Below are 23,467 nucleotides of genomic sequence, written 5' to 3'. Positions count from 1 at the left end.
TGAAAACAGAAACTGGACACCCGTGGTCCTGCTGAATGTTTCATGAGTTCTCCGAGCACCTGCTGCTGAAGGTTCATGTGTGGTTTCCACTTTCAGCGACACCTCGAGACTTTTCAGGGTCTGACAGTGCGATTGCACGAATGGCAGCTGCTGCTCATTTATACACACACACACACACACACACACACACACACACACACACACACACACACACACACACACACACACACACACACACACACACACACACACACACACACACACACACACACATCCCATAGACTCCTTTATTTAGGAGCAAAGTCCTTTATATTGTTACAAAAGTACTCTTTGAACTTTTTCTTCATCAAAGAATCCTGTATCGTGGTTTCTACAAAAATATGAAGCAGCAACATTGATAATAATAATCAGAAATATTTCTTTAGCAGCAAATCATCATATTAGAATGATTTCTGAAGGATCATGTGACACTGAAGACGCTGAAAATGTAGCTTTGATCACAGGAATAAATTATATTTTTACTATATATTAAAAATAGAAAATAGTTATTTTAAATTGTAATAATATTTCACAATTTTACTGTTTTTACTGTATTTTTGATCCAATAAACGCAGCCTTGGTGAGCAGAAGAGACTTCTTTCAAAAACATTAAGCAATCTTATGGACCCCAAACTTATGAACGATAGTGCAGCTCCTGGGGCAAATTTGTCATCTGTAAACATTTCACATGCATCCACTCAGTGAAATGTTGATGTAATTTGTCCACACACACACACACACACACACACACACACACACACACACACACACACACACACACACACACACACACACACACACACACACACACACACACACACACACACACACACACACACACACACACACACACACACACACACACACACACACACACAGCAGCAGCAGTCAGTGTGTGATGTATGATCGTAGGGGTGGCAGGGGACTCTCTCTGACAGCTAGAACTAATGGTCCTGTCATACGGTTTTCTATCTAATACAGCTTTAAACACACACACACAGTTTCTCCACACTGACAGCTGTGTGATCTGTTTGACAGGAACCTGTCAAATGTGGAGGAGATCGGCACCTGTTCCTACATAAACCACGTCATCACCATGACGACGCTTTATATCCAACAGGTCTGACATTCCCTCTAAAACCAAGCTTTCTGTTTATACATTCTTCCATTTCTTTTTTTTCTTACTGTGACCATTATTTGATGGTCAAACTGCCCTATGTTTCATTTTCCTGTCTCTTTTTCCCCATTCCATTTATTTCCTCTTTCTTTTCCTCTTCTCTTTTTTCTCCCTTTCCTTTTACTTTCTTTTTTCTCGCCCCTTTCCTCTCCTCTTCCTTATTTTATTTCTCTGTGTTCATCTTTTATTTTCATTTTCTCTCTCTCAGTTCTTGTCCTTTCGGTTTCCTCTTCCCTTTCCTCTCTTTTTTCATCCTTTTCCTGTCCTGTCCTTTCCTCTTCCTTTTCTGTTCCCTTTTCCTTTTCCCATTCCTGTATTCTTACATTCTCCTGTCATTTCCATTTCCTTTCCTTTTCCCTCTCCCCTTGCCTCTTCCTCATTTTTTGTTTCCTCTTCCCTTTCCTCTACTTTTTTGCCCTTTTCCTTTCCTTTCCTTTTCTCTCCTCTTCCATTTTCTTTTGTCTATCTTTTCTTTTCCATTTCCTTTCCTCATTCTTTTTCCTAATTTCTTACTTTTTTTGTCATTTCTGTTTCATCTTCCCTTTCCTCTACTTTTTTGCCCTTTTCCTGTTTTCATCTTTCTGTTCCTTTCCATTTCATTTTCCTCTTTTCTCCTTTCTCTCATTTTCTCTTCCTCTTCATCTGCCTTTTCTTATTCTTTATTCTTATTCTGTATTCCTCTACCATTTTCTTTTGTCTTTTTCCCTCTCTATTTCCTCTTCCCTTTCCTCTTCCTCATTTCTTCTTTTTTGTTGTCTGTTTCCTCTTCCCCTATCTTTACCCTTCCCTGTCCTCTTCTTTTCCTTTTCCTTTTCCTCTTCCTTTTCCAGTTTTCATATTTCTCTTCCTGTCCTTTTAATTTTCCTCTTTTCTTTTTCTTTCATTTTCTCTTCATCTCCATCTGCCTTGTCCTCTTCCTTATTCTTTCTCTGTATTCCTCTCATCTTTCTTTTCCTCTTTCCTTTCCTCTTCCTCATTTCTTCCTTTTTTTGTAATTTCTGTTTCCACTTCCATTTCCTCTTCTTTTTTGCCCCTTTCCGGTCCTCTTCTTTTCCCTTTCCCTTACGTTCTTCTTCTCCTCTTCCTTCCCTTTTCATTTTCTCTTTTTCCTCTAATTTCTTCTTCCTCTTCCTTTTCCTCTTCCTCAGTAATAAAGTAAATGAACAATTCTTTCTATTTAGCTGAAGAGTAAGACGAAAGAGAAGGAGCTGGCTGATCAGACACAAGCCGAGGAGTTTGTCCGTCACGCTTTGGCCTTCTGTGAGAGTCTGTATGATCCTTATCACAACTGGAGGCATCGCATTCACGGGTGAGATATGCAACCAACGCCTCAATTGTTAATCCCTTTGTGCAAGCATGCATTAATCCAGAAGTTTCCTCATACACTCTAAATAGGGCCTTATTAGGCAGCTAATCTGTAGAATAAACCAGTGTTGTTTGGAGAGCTGGAATGTTTGAAATAGCTGTGTTGTGTCAATGTTAAATGAAAATCATTTACTGAAAAAGTAAATCATTTACTTTCTTAATATACATTCCTGGTCCTTTTGTGAATGATTCGTCAGTGTATGTTATTTTAAAGAAGAAAAAGTTTGTATTTCTAATCTTTAAATCAAAATGTTTGCACATTTTCACTGCAGTAAAATGCTTTGTAAATGTTGTCGCTTCAGTTATTCGACGCTACAATAAGGACATGCCAGTGAAGAATCTGTATGTGAGGGTTTATTTTACAAGTCATGGTATGTTGCTATTTGTGCTGTGTGCTAACCAAAAACACTCAGCCAGAGGCAGTTCCCTGTTATTCAGTAACATGACCCACACATATACAGACCGTCGAATAGGGCAACACCTATACAGTGAAAAACACAGCTGTGTTTGACCAATAAACACATGTAGTCTAGTCTGGTTCTGCAAGTTCTGTGAAGAGCTTTTCTCCTTCCACTCTGCGTGTGTGTTTGTGTTTCAAAGGTTATTTGAGGGAAGGTGACATGGCTGGAAAAATTAACCTGGGTTCTTGGTGCACATGCCACTGAAAGTAGCAAAATGCTCCTGTATTGAATTAATTAAATGTCATAATGTCTTATTAATTATTTAAAGTATATTATGATTCAAACTAATCTTTGTTTATATTATTAAAATATTAAAATAATCCAACTTAATCTATGTCAGGGTTTCCCAACCCCCTGGAGGTATTCATTTTAAAATAAAAGCAAAATAAAACACAAAAAATATGTTTACCCGCATGACCATTATCTGACTTCAGAGAACATGAAGTTGTCAAATTATAGAAATATATTACCTTTAAATCTCAGGAGGGACTGCAAGTAAATATTTTCGATAAAAGGGGTTCAGCTGACAAAAAGGATTGGGAATCAATCTTTGCTCTATGGCATGATTCATGATTGTGTGATATTATATTGTCACTAAGTGAAGTGTGAGTAATGGGTCTGTTTATCTGGTTTGTGTTTGTTTGCTCGCTCTTGCAGACAGCAGCTCAGTACTGTGGAAAGAAGCAGACAGAAATTTAAAGCTGCACCGCTCACTGTAGAGTTTGTGCCCTTCTTCTACCGTAAGTCTATCTCTTTGGATAAACCCTGTGGGGCTTGTGGTTTGTTTATTTACTGATCAAATCTGCTGTTTTATCATTTGGCCTTCAGGGATGGCACATAACCAGCGCTCTCTAAACAAAGCGGTCTCAGTGTGTTCTAGCCTCACACTGCTTATCTGTATGTTAACGGTTGAAGCCAGAGACATGAAGTGTCACTCTGTTGCTGACACTACCTGTGCGTTAATGCAGTCAATACTTTGCTTTCAGTTTGTAGCACCGAGGAATGTGTGAACAGGTGTAACAGGAGGATGCATACAAGAAAATAATTCAGCATGTTGTTGTCGTTGCCATTTGTCATTTGCATAAAAAGCAGACACCTCTTCATTCATGTGTGTGTGTGTGTTTCAGAATGTTTTCAGGAGAGTGAGCACCTGAAGGACAGTCTTAAATGTTGCCTTTTGCACCTGTTTGGAGCCATTGTCGCGGGTGGACAGGTGAGCTCATATCCACAGGTGTACACCACTGCAGCAAAAGCATAGTGTTGAAGTTTTAGATAAAATGATGAAGTGACATCAGTTATGGTGGTAAAATGTAAATTCCACCAATCAAATTATGGTTGGGAATCGAAAATCAATTCCAATTCTGGAATTGGATACTTAAGGTCAGGAATCGGATACTTGTTATAAAATTAAAATGTAGATTCCTCTTATCAATTACTTTGTTTATTACTTAAACCATTCAAGCGCAAGAAGACACACACACTGTTTTCTGTGCTTCACACACATCCAAAACTTGCGCACAGAAAGCCACCTCTCATAGTATATATTGCGCGATACTGAACTGTGTTCTCTTCTGTGTCTTTTTGCACTTAAACGGACAAATTCACACAAAAATGTCAAAATATTCTCGTAAACACAGTCAGTTATGTTTTAAGTGAATGTAAACAGTAGGGGTGTAGTGGTACATGTATTCGTACCGAACTGTTTCGGTACAGGGCTTTCAGTACGGTGCTCGTGTGTACCGAACGGTTCCGAATGCAATCTTTAACAGTTAACAGTAGGTTTGTTTTAAGCGCGGAACACACTTCAATCCGAGTTCCCACATGAACATATTAAGTAGAGTTGTTCCGATTCCGATACTAGTATCGGAAATATCACTGATACCACAACAATTTCTGGCATCGGTATCGGCTAGTACTTGAACCCATGTACCGATCCGATACCATTTTCTTAAACAAGACCTAGTAATTATGAGCGTTAGCTTTGCCTAACTACTGCACGGTTCTTCTTCGCTGCAAACACAGGAAGTTGTGCTGTGTTGCCACAAGCAACCCCTGTTTAGAGCAGCGAAGAAGAAATGAAAAAGCGTTAGCAGCATGTCCGCTGTTTAGCAGTATTTCGTCTCTGTGTGGATGGCAAGCGCCTGCCCGCACACACGCGCGTGACACTCACTCGCTGTCTTTGTCCTCCTTCAGTTTCTCTACCTCTGTGCGTTTTTACAGTCTATGGTCACCATATGAGGACACGAACGCATAAACCGTCACTTCATGAGAATTTACTGTGTCATATAATGAACACAGACACTCAAAAGTGTTCACGGCAACCCGTCAAAATAAAAGTTTGGTTTAACGTGAAGAAATGTTCAAAATATATATGGCTACTGTTGTAGCCTACAGTATATTTAGCTATGTCTCTATTTAATAATAATATGTCTCTAATAACAATAATTGTGCCTAGAAGCTTGTAAAGAGATTATTTTCTGATTAATATATAATTTTTTATATTCCTACTACATTTTTTTTTTATACAGTTATATTGTAAAACTAAAATATCTTTTTCAGTTTGCAGTGTTAGATTTGTGGCTGCATTTGAAGTTCTTTTTCGCTTAAGAAAAATAAATAATATTACTGTCAAATGCATGTCAGATAATAAAAATACTGTAATAAATACAGTAGTTCACTGTATGTATTTGTTCATGTTTTATTAAGGGATAACTCTGAAGCACACCATAAAATAATTCTAGCAATTCATACAGGGCTAGTAGTATATACAGCTGTATATATAGATACACACCTAGGTATCGGCCGATACCCTGAGCCCAGGTATCGGAATCGGTATCGGGAAGGGAAAAAGGGTATCGGAACATCTCTAATATTAAGTATTCAGTCCATTTTATCCCGAAAGTCAAATGATAAATGCCGTTTTGAGCTCTTTAATGTGACGTGACTGATCACTGTATAGACGCGTCAGTTCAAGCGATGGCGCGCGAGTGAACGTGATCATCTCTTCCTAAAAAATAAACATGAATTAATATCTCTTAAGGTATGTTGAGGATACATTACAACATGTGGTGTAATTGCTCAATCAGTGTTTCAACCACGGAAAGACGTCAATAAAACAGCTTGTAAACAATGTCACATAGCATCACATTTACCTCAGAAGTCATTCAGTGTCCACAGCTGTTAGTTCACTAGAGATAGGAACTCTTTTGCTAAATATATGCACTATATTAGCCTATATATATTAATTATATTCCTTAACTTGTTAGTGATGTCTTGATTATTTAATGTATGTTTAAATAAATCTGATTATATTTCAACAATTAATTGAAAAAACATAATTTTATAATTAGAGTTAGTTAATGCAAAAACTGCCTTATGTGAAGTTTACATGTTTGCATATGTTATTTGAGTGTTGATTATTATATCTAAAAATAAATAGCAACTGAATTTAGGCTAATAGTTTTGACACTGTTAATATTAGAATAATGTGCAAGTAAGGGCTCCCTATATAGTTTACAGCATTATCTTTAAGAAACTTTTAGTTATAGTTGAATTCATTTAAGGACAGACACAATTTTTTCAGTAAACTACTGTTGAATAAAAATAAATTAAAAGCAATTTTGTAAAACTGCTATACCGAACAGTGACTTCAAAACCGAGGTACATACCGAACCGTCAGTTTTGTGTACTGTTACACCCCTAGTAAACAGTGGAAAAAGAAAACACATTATCGTATATTTGATCCGTGCAGCTCTTAAAGTGACAGCAGCCTAATATTCCTTCTGCCGTCTCTATAATAACGTTAATCAAACAACAAAAGACAAAGAGAAAATTCACTCACTGTTCTTGACTGACTAACTTTTGTAACTATATTTGTCATGTTTATTTTATTTATGAAGGGCAGTGTTATTTTACATTTGTTTACATTTTCTGAATACCTGAAAATCTTAAAACAATGTTCATTTCATTCATATCTTTTTTCATTTGTATTTATTTGTGCAGTTGCTAATTTATTTGTTCTTTTTTAATTACTTGTCTTTAATAATGCTTGAAATGGATATGAGTTAGGCTTGTTGTTTTTGTTATGGTATTTTTAAACCATAGGCAGAAGCTTCTTGTGCTCTTTAGCCTGTTGATTTGTGTTCATGGTATTCAGCTAATGAAATGTTTTGCAATAGGATATAAATGTGAAATGTGAAAAAAATTGTATATACCTTATTGGAATCTATAAGAATTGGAATCGATGAGAAGAATCTGAATCACTCAAATTAAAATGATACACAACCCTAAACGGGATACAAAAAAAGACACTTCCTAATTCTGTTTTCTGTCTCTTTTAATGTCTCGTTTGTCTCAACAGCGTAACGCTCTGCTGGCCATCTCGCCGGCCACAATGGAGGTGCTGATGGGAGTGTTGGGTTCAGGTGAGTGTCTGAGCGGAGGTGGAGATGGGGAGGATTGGGACAGTGAGGCTCCAGACAGGAAGGCCCTGTTGACGCTGGGCTGTTTGAGGGAGGTGGTACACCGGCTCCTGGCCAGCAGCTCCGATCAGAGGCAGGTGGAGATCAGCTCCGTGCTGGAGAGCTACTTCAAGCTGCTGAACTCAGACCCCGCCGCCACGGCGCAGGTTAAAGGTCATCCGACGCCGCCTCGCTCTCGGCACTGGGAGAGCCGCTTTGTGGCGTTACAGGTGAACATGCTTGGTGAGTAGATCAGTCTCTCGTGTTGTGAAATGAAATGAAATGCCTACATTGTAGTCTTGAGTTTTCTTTCTGGAACAAACATGTCAGAATATTCCTCATTTAAATAATTCCCACCAAGGCATACACTAAAAAGGGGTGAGGCCTGGTTGAGTTAGTTAGTAGTGTGTACTCAGGATATTGTAAAGGGCGTGACATTTCTGAAACGCACTCAAAGCCGTTCACGTTAGGTTAGTTAGGTGCGTTTTCTACTACCTCTGGAAGTGGTCAAAAGTGGACAAGCTCGAAACGTTTTAGACCGTTTACACCTGTATTTAGCTTCGTCCACTTGTGATCCAATCGACCAAAACGCATCTTAATACCAGGTGCAAACAGGGCCATAGAGACAGGAACTAAACAGAGCGTTAGTGGCAGACTGGGAAGAGAGGTGCTGCAACAATGTCAGTTATGTAAAAAAGAATGTTATTTGAACATTTCAAGCATAAAAAACTATTCTAGTAGACCCTAAAAACAAAATCAAGACTTCCTCTTTTAATGGTCTGCTGTTGACCACAGTGCTGTTCTGAAACCTGTTCTCCATTTCACTCAGAAACCATTCAGGATATGTTTGAGTGCACCGACCGACCAGTTCTGCAGGCCATTTTTCTCAACAGTAACTGCTTCGAGCATCTGACCAGACTCCTGCAGAACAGTAAGGTGAGCTCCTCATACAACACTACACTACATTACACTGCATGCATTTGGTTTTAATCAGTTCTGAGTCAAAATAGAGCTCAACAATGACTTTGTCAGGTCCCTTTGTTGAAACAGCCATTTCAGAAAAATCTTCAGTAAAGAGTCTTGAAACCTTCTAAACCACTCCGAGAAGAATCAACATTTGATTCAAAGCAAAAAAGTATTTGAAAATCAGAAAAAAGGCCTGTGGGGAAAAAAAAACTTTGTACCATATTTGCTGGCTAACATTACCAGTTCAAAAGTTTCACCTCAGAAAGATTGTTTTTTAAAGAAATTAATACTTTTATTTAGCAAGGATGCATTAAATTGATCAAAAAGACGGTAAAGACAATTATAATATTAAGATTTCAAGTAAATTCTGTTATTTTGAACTTTCTATTAATCAAAGTATCTTGAAAATAAGAAATGTATTGCGGTTTCTGCAACATATGAGAATGATTACTGATGGATCATTTGACACTGAAGACTGGGAAATTCAGCTTCGCATCACAGGAATAAATTACATTTTAAATTACATTTGAATAGATTACAGGTCAATTGAAATGGAAAAATACCTTGGTGAGCAGAAGAGACTTCTTTCAAAAACATTACAAAGCGCGACTTTACGCGACGAAAAACAAGATATTTTATCATTCATTATAATTCATAATTTGAATTCCCTTAGGGTACATATTATTACCTCAACATACTAATATAATATGCATCCTTTAGGTTTACAGTAAATATGGCACGAAGGTGTACTTTTGCGAACACAAGCTGAAAGAGACAGTTTTTGCACTTTTTACAACAGTGTAAGAATTCAGCAATTAAATGTGATGCTTTAAACAAGAAGTTAACAACCGTAAAGATCATGGTAGGTCTGATATGAAAGACTGATATATTATCTCTAAAAGAAGTTGTTTTTGAATGGGATTTTCCCAGAACCCAACCGTTGAGCTCTATTGACACTCCAGGACTTTTCCAGGATGTTGATGATGAATATCTGACCTTCATTACAGTGTTTGACAGGAACGTCCCTCTGTTTGAGTGTGTTTTAGATCCTGTCAGAATCTTAAGATGTATTGTTCATTGTCGTTTAACTGACTGTGTTCAGTTGCAGGGTTTTCTTTGTGTGTTTATGCAAATGAGAGAATTTGTCTCGCCAATCAGTTTCTCGTGTAAATGTTTACAATCCTGTGTTTGGTTTTCTTTGCCTTAAAGAACAGAATGCTGTGTGCAACACTGTGTTTCAACTGTCTTTTTAGTATGTTGCTATTAAAACTGTCTTTCTGTGCTTATATAGTTACTACTTTACAGCATGAACACGTATCTAAACTGCAGCACTGCCTTCTATCCATGCATGTTTCTGTCCTTTAGAGACGGAACACTTAGGCACTTAGGGTCATGAGCCTTGACCTCCTAGCTTTTAACCTTAACCCTTTGCCCTTTCCTCTCATCTGACCGTCTGTGCTTGCTGCGTTCGGCTACGATCGGCAGCTGGTTAACGCTAGGTGCACAGCTGCAGAAAAGGACCAGAAAGATTTAACCAACAGGTTACTAACAGGAGAGAGTGAGATTCAGGTACCGCCCACCTGCTTCCTGTCACTTCCGCTCACCATGACCCCCTCCCGCCGCCTACACGACCACTCCAGGACAAGACCGAACCCCTCTCTCTCGCTTACCTGAGCAGGGTTACCATGAGTCAAAAAGTCACATTTAAACTTGCAGGGGTGGGTGATATACTGGTTGAAACAAGCAGATTATTACACATGCAGCATATGATTCTAAACAAGCATGAAAAGTGTCATGGAAATCGGGCATTAGATTATACATTTATTATCACATTTTGTAAAAAAAAAAAAAAAAAATGGTATGATTAATGTGTGAAATTGAATAGACTTAAGATGGAAAATGTACTTTGAAACCAAAAACAGACGCTTTAAAAATGAAAGTGAACCAATTACTGGTCCTCTGCTGCCACCTGCTGGTTAAAATAGTAATTTTGTCATACTACTCACTAATATTCTTCTATAATTCACGTTTAGACTTTATAAAGTCACTATTATAACATTTACAATCACGTTTTTTCAGTTTATCACTTCATTTCACCTGAGCTCTGTTTTGGTTAATTTAGTGCTTAAAGGCATTAAATGCAAAATGCCTTAAATGCTTGAACCCCGATAAATGCTTCTCGCAGCTTTAATTATTATTATTATTATTATAAATGTTTTTAATTTCTTGGAATATACATGACTAAGTAGTGGTTAACTGTGGTTTTAAATATGGTGTTTTTAAATATACAATATCAATCTAAAGTTGACTGTGGCTGATGCAAAATAAAATAATATAGATATAAAGTCATTTTAAATTAATTTTGTATTTAATGATACAAATACTAAAAAATATATGAAACATTTAACTAAAACGGTATGTATAAAAAAGTAGAATGTGGCTGTAAATAAAATACTGTATAAATGAAAAATAATTAAAAAAATCCTATTTAAAATATAAATAATAATAATAAATATATATTATAAAATGTATAATATATTATAAAAAATCCAATTTAATAATGAGAAATAACATTTTTAATAAATCTTATTTCTAATGTAAGTTTAAATAATAAGCAATATATTATAAAGTATATAATATAATTTATATAAATAGCTGAAATTAAAACCTACTTTTAGCAGTTGTGCAAGTAAGAGCTCCCTATATAGTTTACAAAAAATGTGTGTGTGTATGTATGTGATAAATCAACCAAAATGTGTGTGAATCTCATAATAAATGTAATATTTAAAAGTAAATTTTTGCTTCTATTACCCACCCGTACTTGCATGCATTTTTTCACATTATGGTCTGACAACACAGAGTGTCACACCCAAATCTATTGCCACCATACAGTAAGTGGTCAGCCCTGTTTCATAAGCCATTCAGTACTTCCTTGTTTGGGTATCAAAACAATTATGTACAAGTCCAATTCTGCATTTAAATTTCCGTGAATGTGGAATCTTGTTATGGAGTGGTCTTTGGTTTATTTACTCAAGTCATGCTTTCAATAATCATCTCATTCTATTTATTTTGCTTTGCTTGTTTCCATCCCGTTCCCCTTTCGACCTTTCCTCTGGTGGTATGGTAACAGGGTTGGAATGCTGTGACCTCAGCAGCCTTGTGTTGCCCGTGGAGATTATCGGCTATAGTTGTGTGTGCTTATCGCTGTATAGAAGGACCTCCTTGATTTCATATCTTATTCTGTTTATTGCTGCTCAGTGCTTGTCACTCTCCAGCCGGTCTTTGTCGTATTCTTATCTATTTTGAACTAGCCAATTGCAATGACAGATAGTGCATCACATGCTTTTTGCAATCAGCCAATCAGGAGTCTCATGACAAGGCGTGGCTGGACAGAGTTCTTTTGGGTTGTGGAGGGGTTATGATGTCTGTGTATGTGTATATGAATTATGTGTGTGTGTGTAGTTGGTGTTGGGGAGTTTTAGTTTCAGATCTGAGCACTGATGATCTGATGTCATGCTTATCAGAGGCTCAGAACTCAAACAGTTTCACTGTGGTAATCAACATACATTTAAATTTTCACCCGCAATGCCCGATTCTATTCCTGCCTGTTCATGTAAGCATGGTTCTGTTGCATTGTAGTGATGAATAAAGCTCCTCATCATAGCTTTTCATTCATTATTTGCATGGCAAAGTGAACAGACAGGGCAGGAATAGAACAGGCCACACGGAACACTATACTAAGTCTTCAGCCATTGGCTGTATCTCTTGATTGACTGCGTTTTCCTCCAATCAGGTGTTCCAAGGGAGGCTCGACTCTCTTGCCGTGGCAACGATCAAAACTCTCTCGACAGTGATGCACAAGTCACCTGCTGCAAAGGTTTGTTATAGTAGAATTCCAACATATGACAAAGATACATATTTCTATTTACACTACCATTCAAAGGTTTGGAGTCAGTACGTGTCTCTTAATAAAATAACTGTTTTCTATGTTTATATATGTTAAAATGTAATTTATTCCTGTGATCAAAGCTGACTTTTCAGTCTTCTGTGTCACATGATCCTTCAGAAATCATTCTAATATGATGTGCTGCTCATTAAACATATTTCTGATTATTATCAATGTTAAATTGAGATTTTTTTCACATTACAAACCCTTTGTAATAATTTGGGGGTTTTTTATTTAAAAAAAATTTTTTTTTGTCACTTTTGATCTATTTAATGCATCCTTGCTGAATAAAATGAATTTCTTTAAAATTCCCAAACTTTTTTTGTATTGTAGTGTAGTTATGCATAATTAGCCGCAGTAGTATAACTTGGACCTTTAGGACAGGATTTCCATGATCATAATCAAAAAAAATATTTCTAGGCCTGAACAAATCATTAATGTAGTGAATATATATATTTTTCTGTTATAGATCAAAGATTAATAACCAATAGGAATCTTTATTTGATTCTTATTTGATCCCATTGGATTGGTTCCAAATTATGACAAAGGTTATTCTTATTCTTTCAGAATATGTTCACTAGGGAAGGAGTTCTTGAACAAATGAATTTGAACTAATCAGCAACTAATTTAAACTTATAAAATAATAAATACAAATGTTTTTGTCCTTGTAGGAAGTGTTTAAGGAGCGGATTGGCTATACTCACCTGTATGAAGTGTTGGTGTCACTGGGTCAGCCATCCAGACACCTGCTGAAGGAACTCATGAATATGGTAAGATGAACACTTCCTGTTTCCTGTTGAGTCCGTCACATGATGTTATCGGCCCCTTTCTTTCTCATCAAGTCAAGTAACCTTTATATACCGCTTATTTACATTTATGCATTTAGCAGAAAGTTTATACAATGCCGCTTATACAATACGGATTGTTTCTAAACAGCTTCACGGTAATAAAAAGGGAAATAACACAAACTTCATCAAATATGAGACGCATTCAAATTCTGCTGTAAAGCAGCTCGACAGAAGAAGTTATTCAGCTCAAATCAGTTGTGTTGAGTCAGATCAGTTCAATAACTGTAAAATGCATCAATTATTTAAAAAGTTGAATTCAGCTGTAAGACAGCTCTACAGAAGAAAATAGTGTTGTTATTCAGCTCGAGTCAGTTCAGTTCAATAACAGTGTCGATGTGGCAAAATTCATCAGTTATGACATTTTTTTTAATACAGTTATGAAGCAGCCCTACAAAGACAATAGTGTCATTATGTCAAGCTCAATTCAGTTCAATGCCGATTCATTTCAGTTCAATAACATGGTTTCATAACTGATGAATTTTGCAACATTGACAAATTCGATTGCAGCTCTACAGAAGACAATAGTATCATCAGACTGTTTACATATGACTCGAGTGATCTGACTATACACCTTTGATGTATTTAAATTCACCTTAGATTTAAATTTACCAGACCAAGCTCAATTTAAGAATGAACATTGGTCTGGGGAGTCTGCTATGTATTTTCTACTGCACAAGATGCGTGATAAACAAGCATAAATTCAAATGACTCTGTACGCAATTTGGATAGTCCTTCAACCGATCAGACCACAAGAGGCGTGATCAACGGGCAACGACCCATCGTAGGGCTGTACGATTAATCGAAAAATAACCGAAACCGACATTCAGAACCTCTAACCGACGTATTTTTCCCATTTCGGTTTTCACGTGACTCCGCCCCGTCAGTCACATCAAGTGCAGTTTGAAGGCACACAGCGATGCAGGAGCAGTTATCTGTGTTTATAGATGCCCAGAATCACTATAGTAACTGCATGTTTTACACAGTTTATACAGGTCAGTTAATTGCTGTTCTTATAGCCTACGCGCTGATACACACACACACACACACACACACACAGAGAGAGAGAGACGGTGCGCGCAAGCCCCGAAGCCGCTTTCACTTTCGTGCTCGTAAAGTTTGTCAAGTAAATGCGTTTAAACGCGACAACGCGCGCGACCTGAAGGCAGACCTCTTTCACCTGCGTTCTCGCAAAGCTTTGTCATTTGTAGGTGGTTAAGCCCTGTCAGTTTGAACATTAAAGCGAGTTTCGACCATCAGATGTGTATTATGTTGAACTAATGCCTGATTTATTGTGACAAACAAACACTCAGACAGAAGCTCGCACATCACGTGAAGATCGCGCGCAGAGGAGTGCAAAAACGCAGGATCAACGCTGTCCTGTGACTAAAGTAAAGTCACTAAAGTAGCTAAGAAACTCAACCGTTATTTTAATACCTTTGAAGTAAGTACAAACCACAGCTTCATAATGAATAGAGACAGTATGAGTAATTCACACACACAATCACTCTCTCATTAATGCATTCAAATAAATGTAATTTAGGCCTACAGTGTTAATTTATCTGTATCTGATGTACAACAAGCAGAAATCTGCCCCATAGACAATAACTGCTGAAAGTGAACCATTTCCTTCAAGTACTTTAAAATCACAAAGAAATGCACTTTTTCATTAGAAAAAAAAAAAAAATCCACCTTTAATAGTAGAAAATATTTACAGTACAAACCTTATCAGGAACTTACTCAAAAAACTTGTGAGGGCAAAAAAAAAAAGCAAAATAATCGTTCATTAACCGTAATCGAGGTCAAATGTTCAATTAATCGAGGTTTTTATTTTTGGTCAAATCGTTACAGCCCTAGCCCATCGCTTCTCTATCCGTCATCGTGTTAAACCCGCCAATAGCGCGCCAGGTGGATAAGCCAGTCTGTGATTGGTTCCCGCAAAAGTGTAACAGAAGCAGTAGAAATGTATGTACAGGTTTCCAGACTGAGTTGCGGGGCGAAATCAAATCGCCGGCAGATCAGGCTGCCCAAAACATATCTCAAGAGCAATTTTCGAAGGGGACACAAATAATACAGCCAAAATAGTTTCTTGTAAGGATATGTGTGGCAAAAATGATCTTTTGTCTGTTTTTCTTTTATCTGGCCAACAACACAAAGCAATAGTTGTTTAAATATGAGTTATCATAGGTTCACCACACGGTAATATAATTAATAAATTATCTTGCTTCTTCCACATAGCATTGAGCAAAACCCAACAGAGCTGTAAATCTACATTAGCCTAATATCAGTTCACAATTAGGCGTGTTAGTTGTAGTGGGTGACTTACAACGAGCTACCAAACAATAATCACTAAAATATCGGATGTATGGGAAAATACATCGGTATCATATTTTTTTTGTCATTGCTAATTTATTATTAACTCAGCATCGTCTGTATTAAAGAGAAAAAAAATCACTTCATCCGATGTTTAAAGTGAATAAAATAGCCTTAACAGTCCTTACTGGAGTTCCACAACTACTGAAGAACTTTGTACTCTCCCATCGGAGTGACCTCTGGACTTGTGTGTGTCGGTGAGGTGCGTGATGGACCAAACCACTGTGAGGCAAGAGAGGGGGGACTCAAAATGTTTCTAAACTTAAAACGCATTTTTTTCCCCGTTTGCGTTTTTGCGTTAAGTATATATCATTATATTATTTATAATACACAATGTGGTTTTTAATGATATTTTTAGGGGGTCCCCGATTCATGCACTCAACTGTCACAGCTTTAATTATGTGGGGGAGGGTCTATTAGACTCCGATCTTGAATGACAAAATAACCATATAAACTTCATACACTACACGGTTGAGTGCATAGTTTATTGTGCGACATTTGGGACCCTACTCTTAAGTGGGCTGTTAACTATGTTTGGATCAAAGTCGTCTCACGTCCTATCTTTTCATCCTTGTATTCCTGCAGGCTGTTGAAGGTGAACATTCCTCCGTGGGCCTCCTGGGCATCAGTAACGTGGACCCTCTCCTGCTCCTGATCCAGTGGCTTCCAGAGCTGGACTCTGCCGAGCTGCAGATCTTCGCTGCTGACTGGCTCCGCCGCATCTGCGCTCTGAACCGGCGGACGCGAGCCACCTGCGTCAACTCTTCCATGACTCTCATATTGCTGTCTGCTCTCGAGAGGCATGAGCGGCTACACCGGGCCTGTGCCGAGAGTCTGGTGGGGCTGTTGGGTTCTTTAGGCAGTCAATCGCTTAGTTCCCCTGAACTCCAGAATCTACTGAGACTCTTGCGGCAAGACGAACCAGGCCGCGCTCACCCGTATGTAGGTCCGGTACTGCGCTCGCTCCTGGGGATGGTGCGCAAACAGGGCCTGGAGAGCGCCATGCAGTACTTTGATCTGTCACCGCCTATGGCTGGCATCTCCGTGCCGACCATCCTCCGTTGGCCAGGCTACGCCTTTAGCTTTTTTGCTTGGCTGTCATTGGACCAAGATCAGCTGGGCCCACTCAGTAAAGGAGAGAAGAGGAAACAGTTGTATAGGTGAGAATGGAAATGTGAGATTAGTTGTGTGATAGTGATTTTGGTGGGAAAGGATAAAGTAAGGAATTAGGACGGGACAAAATACAAATTCTGTCGTGTATTCGATATAATCAATATGTATGTGACGTATACTCTACCATTCAAGTTAGATTTGTTTTTGACAGAAGTGTCTTCTGCTCACCACGTCTGCATTTATTTGATCAAAAATACAGTAAAAACAGTAATATTATGAAGTAATATTGCATGTTTTTTAATTGAATATATTTTAAAATGTAATTTATTTCTGTGATGCAAAGCTGAATTTTCAGCATCATTACGCCTGTCTTCAGTGTCACATGATCCTTCAGAAATCATTCTAATATGATGATTTGCTGAATTGAATTGAAATATAATTATTTTGTAACATTAAATGTTTTTACTGTCACGTTTGACCAATTTAATGTATCCTTGCTGAAAAAAGCATTAATTTTACTGACCCCAAACTTTTTAATGATAGTGTTATTGAATTGTATTAGACTATTAGACAGTATTTTTTTTTAAGAAAATGTTTTTTTGATATAAAATTCTTAACAATCATTGCAAATATTTTGTAAATACTGTATCTCACACCTTATAAAGAATGATGAATATTTAAGAGAACCTGTCCCGCATCTTTTTTGTAATTTGTAATTTTTGTAATTGTTTCTCAGGCAGCATCTTGATGTTGCGTTTACATTTTTAGTTATTATTATTATTATGTAGTTGAATAAAATAACTAGTTTTGTTACACAGCAAATCAGTTTCCATTTCAAAATTTGAGACTCCAGTGTGTGCACATCCAGTATTTGCGCCTCGCCGCCTCCTAATTGTAATATTTAATTCATTTTCACTATGTGGACTTATTTCTAAAAACTTGTTCTTATGTTTTTGTATGTGCATAGTTTTTTCACCCCGGGCGGCACCGGGTTCGAGGCCTTTATCAGTTCGGCCGGAGTGCTTGTGGTTGCCGTGTGCACTAAGAAAGAATACGTCACCGTCATGCTGCCTGACTACTGCTTCTGTGATTCGCTCTGGGTGAGTCACATGACCAAAGAAAAGTTTGTATTTATTGCTACAGCACGGACAACCCAGTTCTTTGTCCAAGAACAAAGTGAAATTGAGTTGTAATAAGATGTTTGTATTTGACCTGCAGCACAGCATTGGTGTAGTTCACGTGCCGGGGAAGAGGCCGTTTGGCCAGAGTCTGGTTTACATATTTGTGGATGGACAGCAGAAACTGTCAGCACCTTTAAAATACCCAACCATGACTGAGGTGAGAGAAACAATGCTTTCTGTACTGATTCTTTTTGAAAACCCACCTAAAAACCACCCTAGCAGCATTTCTGAAAGTGTGAAATGTTAAAGGGGACTTATTATGCCCTTTTTCAAGTCTTGATTTTATTTTGGGCTCTACTAGAATAGGTTTTCATGCTTTTTTGTAAAAAAAAAAAATGCACATATTTTAAATTATTGCAGCACCTTTTTTGCCAGTCTGCATAAATCACTTTTAGTTCCTGTCTTCCTTCTGAAAAGCGAAATGTGCTCTGAGTGGTCGACTGGACCAGTGTGTTGTGTCAGTCTTTTATCTTTGTCTCTCTCTCTCTCTCTCTCTCTCTCTCTCTCTCTCTCTCTCTCTCTCTCTCTCTCTCTCTCTCAGGCCTTCACGTCATGCTGTATCGGTTCAGCGGGTCACCGCACCACGACCCCACCTCCTTCTCAAATCCCAGATCCTCCGTTTTCTGGAGGTAATTCTTCCGGACGCACGTCTTTGAGCGGCATCCTCCCGGGCTGGGGCGGGCTGCTAGGGACCAAACCTGAGTCCGTCACCAAACTCATTTCTGCTGGGACTCAAGACAGTGAGTGGGGAAGTCCCACCTCACTGCAAGGACAGCTGGGAAGTGTCATGGTCTTCCACGAGCCCCTCCAAGCCAGTCATGTCAAAGCCCTCTGTAGCGCAGGACCAAACTGTATTTCCCCCTTTAAAAGCCAAGAAGCTGAACTCGGAGACTTGGCACCTAAACTTCTGCTACACTATTCTCCAAAGGTGAGGTGTGCCTGAAGGTCAATGTCATCTATGACTGAGCTGCATAGAAATGATGCACAATAAAATGTTATATATATTTAAAACTTTGTTTTTTTAACCTTTTTCTTTTTGCATCACGTTTTATGTCACTGTTGCCTCCTTAGTAAACAAGTACACTAACTAAAAAATTTAAATCTACGACAGAGATTTAGATAAAAAAAATGTATATGAATAATTTCACACAATTAATATTAAATTATCTTTTGATTATTACTCATTAAATTGAAAAATGGCAGTTAAGACATTTATAATGTTACAAAAAATTTCTATTTCAAATAAATGGCATTATTTTGAACTTTCAGAATGCTGAATAAAAATGTTTGTTCTCACAAAAATATGAAGCAGCACAAATGTTTTCAATATTGATAATAAGAAATGCTTTTGAGCAGCAAACCAGCATAGAATGATTTCTGAAGCATCATGTGACACTGAAGACTGGAGTAATGATGCTGAAAATTCAACTTTGATCACAGGAATAAATAACATATTCAAAGAAAACCGTTATTTTAAATTGTAATAATATTTCAAAATATTAAAATTTTTACTGTTTTTTTTTTTTTTTTTTTTTTTTATCAAATAAATGCAGCCTTTGTGAGCAGAAGGGACTTCTTTCAGAATTATCTCATGTTTGCGACACACTCTTTAGCATGTAAACAGCTAATCGTTGTTCCCTTTCATAAACAGGCATGTAGGAACCCAATTTGTCTGGATTTGTCGCCTAATATGCTGCACGGTCGCCTGACAGGAAATAAAGTGGTCAACTGGGATATCAAAGTATGTAGTCCCGTCCTCTATTCTTTTTCTTTTCTTTTTGTAATCTGTCAGAAAGTTCTCACGTAACTCTCCTTCTCCTTAAACAACTGCTCAGATTCTCTCTCTCGTCTTTTGTAGGACATGATCAACTGTGTTGGAGGGCTTCCTGTGTTGCTTCCAGTCTTGGAACAGTTGACTTTGTTAACCCCTGATTCACATCACATCGACCGCTCGGGGTCAGAGTTCATCACCCCTGACTCAGTCACACCTGCGGAGGGAGACTGGGTCATGCTGCCTTCAAACAGGGCGTCCGGTGAGCACACGCTCAGCATTAGCCAGTGTTGTAATAGTGTAGTATTTCATTGAAATAAAGCTGAAATAAAATATAAATATTATCTGAAAAGGCTAAAAGCAAAAGCACATAACAAAATGACTAAAACTAAAATTGAAAAGAAAAGTCAAAATATTAAAATAAAAGCTAGTTTAACCTGTTAACTACACCCCCCCAGCACTATATTTTTTTTTAAATATAGATCTTAACTAAAATGGTAACATTAACTTTTTTGCTTATCAGCTACTGTGGCTAGTGGTTTTCCAAAGTTACTAGCCAATTTTGACATTGATACCATGGGGAAAAACTGCAATATAGATATTTTAAATATTATTTCATAATTTTACAGTAGGTATATTCGGCTACTGTCACTTTAAGAGTGAAAGTATGGATCCATTATACTGGTACACATGCGTTTTCTTTCTCAACGGTTTATGTTCACTCAAAACATAATTGAGTGTGTTTATGTGAATATTCGTCCAGGTTGTCATTTTGACATTATTGTGTGTGTATTTGACTGTTAAAGCACAATAAGCAACGCAAAATAACTCAGTTTAGTACTGAGAGGCTTATGTGCACACATTTTGGGTATGCGATATTTTTAACAACACTACATAGTGCTTAGTTTGTTATTTCAACCTGCATTTGATGGATTGGCGGGTCAAGCCCTGTTTGTAATTCATGAATGCCTCAGGTTGGTCTCTTTTTAAAGAAGACGCTCATCAGATCATTGAAAGCTGAGTGTAAAAGTTTATATATATATATATATATATATATATAATATATAATATATATAATATATATATATTAGTGCTGTCAGTTAAACGCGTTATTAACGACGTTAACGCAAACCTATTTTAACGGCGTCAATTTTTTTATCGCGAGATTAACGTTCTTTTTGGTCTAACAAACTTTGTAGTTTTTTCACATGCTGTTGCAGCAACTAGTAACGTTAGAAAAACTACAACACCACTCCGGATGTAGCTAGACCGGAAACAAAACATCAGGCACGCTGCGGCTGCCCACACTTGTTTTTGGGCCATTAAAAGAGTAGACGTGGATGGCAAGCGTGAGACGCCGAAATGAGAAACGTATTAAGCCATGGTTTAACTCAGGGGTCTTCAACTAAAAGTGCTTGTCTTGAGCGCTGCTTTCTGCTCTGGTGGTGCATTCACACCGGACGCGAATGAAGCGTTTTGCGCGAGTGATTTAAGTCAATGCAAAGACGCAAATAGACATTCTGCGGCGCGGATTAAGCGGCGTGCATGTCGCGTCATTCGCGTCCGGTGTGAACGCACCTGCATGCTTGACCGCGCGTCTGGGTCTGAACGTAACAGTGAGCATTGCAACGTTAACTGTTTCATTAGCCTACGTCAAAAGGCTTCGCGGTCCGGATTCGGACCGGAGTCCGCTAGTTGGCGACCCCTGGTTTAACGGCACTATAGGCGGAGTCCTAGTTTACCTTGCATGTGCACTTTGTAATTTTATTTTGTATCACCCTGTTTTGATCCCTTAGAAAGGGCTGTTGAAGGGGCTGTTTGTGCAACAAAGTATTTTTTTTCACCCTTTTATTGATGGACAGTGTTACATTGTGTGAGCGATTATTTGCTTCAAGTGAGAATGTTGGTGTGAAATCGAACACTACAGTATGCCAATGTTGTTTTCAATAAAACAAACATTTGAACAAAGCAAGCCGATCCACTTTTCTATGTTGATAAGAGCATTAAAATAAGAAAAAATAATGGGACAAAAAGAAATCAAGGGACATTTAGAATAAAAAAAAATGTGCGATTAATTGTGAGTTAACTATGGCATTAATGCGATTAATCGCGATTAAATATTTTAATCGTTTGACAGCACTAATATATATATATATATATATATATATATATATATATATATATATATATATATCCATCCATCCATCCAAATTATCTTTTAAAATGTTGTATATATATTACAAAATTTTAAAAGATAATTTGGACTCAAAAATTGCTAGAAAATCAAAGCCATTTGTCTAAGCAAGTTTTGTTCCAAATTTATAGTTGGTAACACAAAACTTCTGATAAAAGGTTTTAAAGCACAGTTTACATGGTGAAGCAATGTCCAATTTCAAAGTGGTTATCACATGTTGAATTTTGAGTGTTTAAGCTTTGTAAGTTTTAAGAATGATACCTAACTTATGATTATTAAAATGTGATAGGGTAAAAATGTACAGTATGTAAATAATTCTAAAATAACACTGTTATTAGCTGTTGGTGGACAGAATGAATGTGTGACTGATTGTTTGCATCTTAAAGAGCTTACCGCTTTCCCCGTTTCTGATTATTATTTCTTGACAATGTTGTAATATGATGTTTGTGGACATTTATTTATTATTCAGAGGCCAGACTGGAGAAGAATCTTGTGGCAACATTCTTACTGGTGATCAAGCATTTCCTGCAACGGCATCCCATAAACCAGGAAACACTTCTGCATTCGCATGGTGTGGCCACATTAGGAGCTCTGCTTCAGAAGGTACCCATGATTCTCTTTCTCTCGATTTATCAGTCTTTCACTCTTCATGTCTTTATTTAGCCATCTCGTTCTGTGTCTGTGTGCAGTTGCCAGCGTTCCTGGTGGACGTGAGCGTGCTGGTGGCGATTCAGCTGTTGATCGAGCAGATGACGTATGAGAAGAACTCGCAGCTCCTGCAGCAGCTCCACACACACTTGCTGTTCAACTTCAGCATCTGGAACCAAGGAGATTTCCCGCTGCGCATCGGTCAGTCTCTAGTCGTGTCCCAAGTGGCACACTATACACAATGCACTTATACACTATGTACTTATGCACTATGTACTCAACCGTGTAATGCATGAAGGTTCCAACATTCCACACTCGTTTTTTTTCCAGTTAATTAAGTGCATCATCCGGGTATTTAAAGTGCACTTTTTCTATTTGGAATTTTCAGTGTGAACACACAACTCACTATTTGTATACACGTGCATACGAATGTGAATTGGGATACACCTTCTGTGTGTGTGTTTGCTTTACTCATGCTGTAGTTATGTTTGTATATTTCAACAAGCAAACTGTTTTGTTCATGCATGCTTTTATTATTTATTATTCTGTTTGTATAACATGCATGCATTCATTCTTGCAACAGTCAGGCTCTAGAAGTAAAAATCCACATTTTCTCCCATAGCTAAATTTTTTTTTTTTTTTTTGCTTGTTTGACAAATGCATAACAAAAGCAATTGCCAAATGTGTGTGTTTTTTAAATACAATATAGTTTAAAAATGATTTATTTCTATTTTATGGTTTTATTAACCTGCATTTTAAAACATACATTGAATAACAGTGTTATACAGTACAGTTTTATACAGTATATGTCTATGCATGTTTCAATGCATGCATGTTTTAATTAAAACAAATATTTGTTTATTTATTGTTTAATTATTTTATTTAACTACATTTTAAAGCATGAATTATAGGTATAAGTATAAGTTTA

General features: G+C 37.4%; 1 protein-coding gene across 7 annotated transcripts in view; it reads left to right on the top strand.

Annotated features, from left to right (window-relative positions):
- nbeal1 (neurobeachin-like 1) overlaps positions 1-23,467 on the top strand; it is an 89,466-nt gene that overhangs the window by 31,594 nt on the left and 34,405 nt on the right. For 5 of the 7 annotated variants that reach the window (XM_079841109.1, XM_079841108.1, XM_079841107.1 and 2 more), the window contains exons 5-20: positions 1,078-1,159; positions 2,398-2,525; positions 3,700-3,782; positions 4,170-4,255; positions 7,403-7,745; positions 8,332-8,438; positions 12,262-12,345; positions 13,086-13,184; positions 16,218-16,792; positions 17,713-17,845; positions 17,964-18,083; positions 18,468-18,854; positions 19,578-19,667; positions 19,785-19,959; positions 22,361-22,494; positions 22,581-22,740. In XM_079841109.1, the coding sequence (XP_079697235.1) occupies positions 1,078-1,159; positions 2,398-2,525; positions 3,700-3,782; positions 4,170-4,255; positions 7,403-7,745; positions 8,332-8,438; positions 12,262-12,345; positions 13,086-13,184; positions 16,218-16,792; positions 17,713-17,845; positions 17,964-18,083; positions 18,468-18,854; positions 19,578-19,667; positions 19,785-19,959; positions 22,361-22,494; positions 22,581-22,740 (2,786 nt within the window). Of the gene's footprint in view, positions 1-1,077; positions 1,160-2,397; positions 2,526-3,699; positions 3,783-4,169; positions 4,256-7,402; positions 7,746-8,331; positions 8,439-11,739; positions 12,022-12,261; positions 12,346-13,085; positions 13,185-16,217; positions 16,793-17,712; positions 17,846-17,963; positions 18,084-18,467; positions 18,855-19,577; positions 19,668-19,784; positions 19,960-22,360; positions 22,495-22,580; positions 22,741-23,467 lie in introns of those variants that run through there. The other 2 variants (XM_079841111.1, XM_079841110.1) reach the window with 2 other exon arrangements.

Source organism: Gobio gobio, assembly GCF_949357685.1.
Source record: "Gobio gobio genome assembly, chromosome: 17".
NCBI classification, from domain to species: Eukaryota; Metazoa; Chordata; class Actinopteri; order Cypriniformes; family Gobionidae; genus Gobio; species Gobio gobio.
This window is presented reverse-complemented; position numbering and strand designations above follow the sequence as displayed.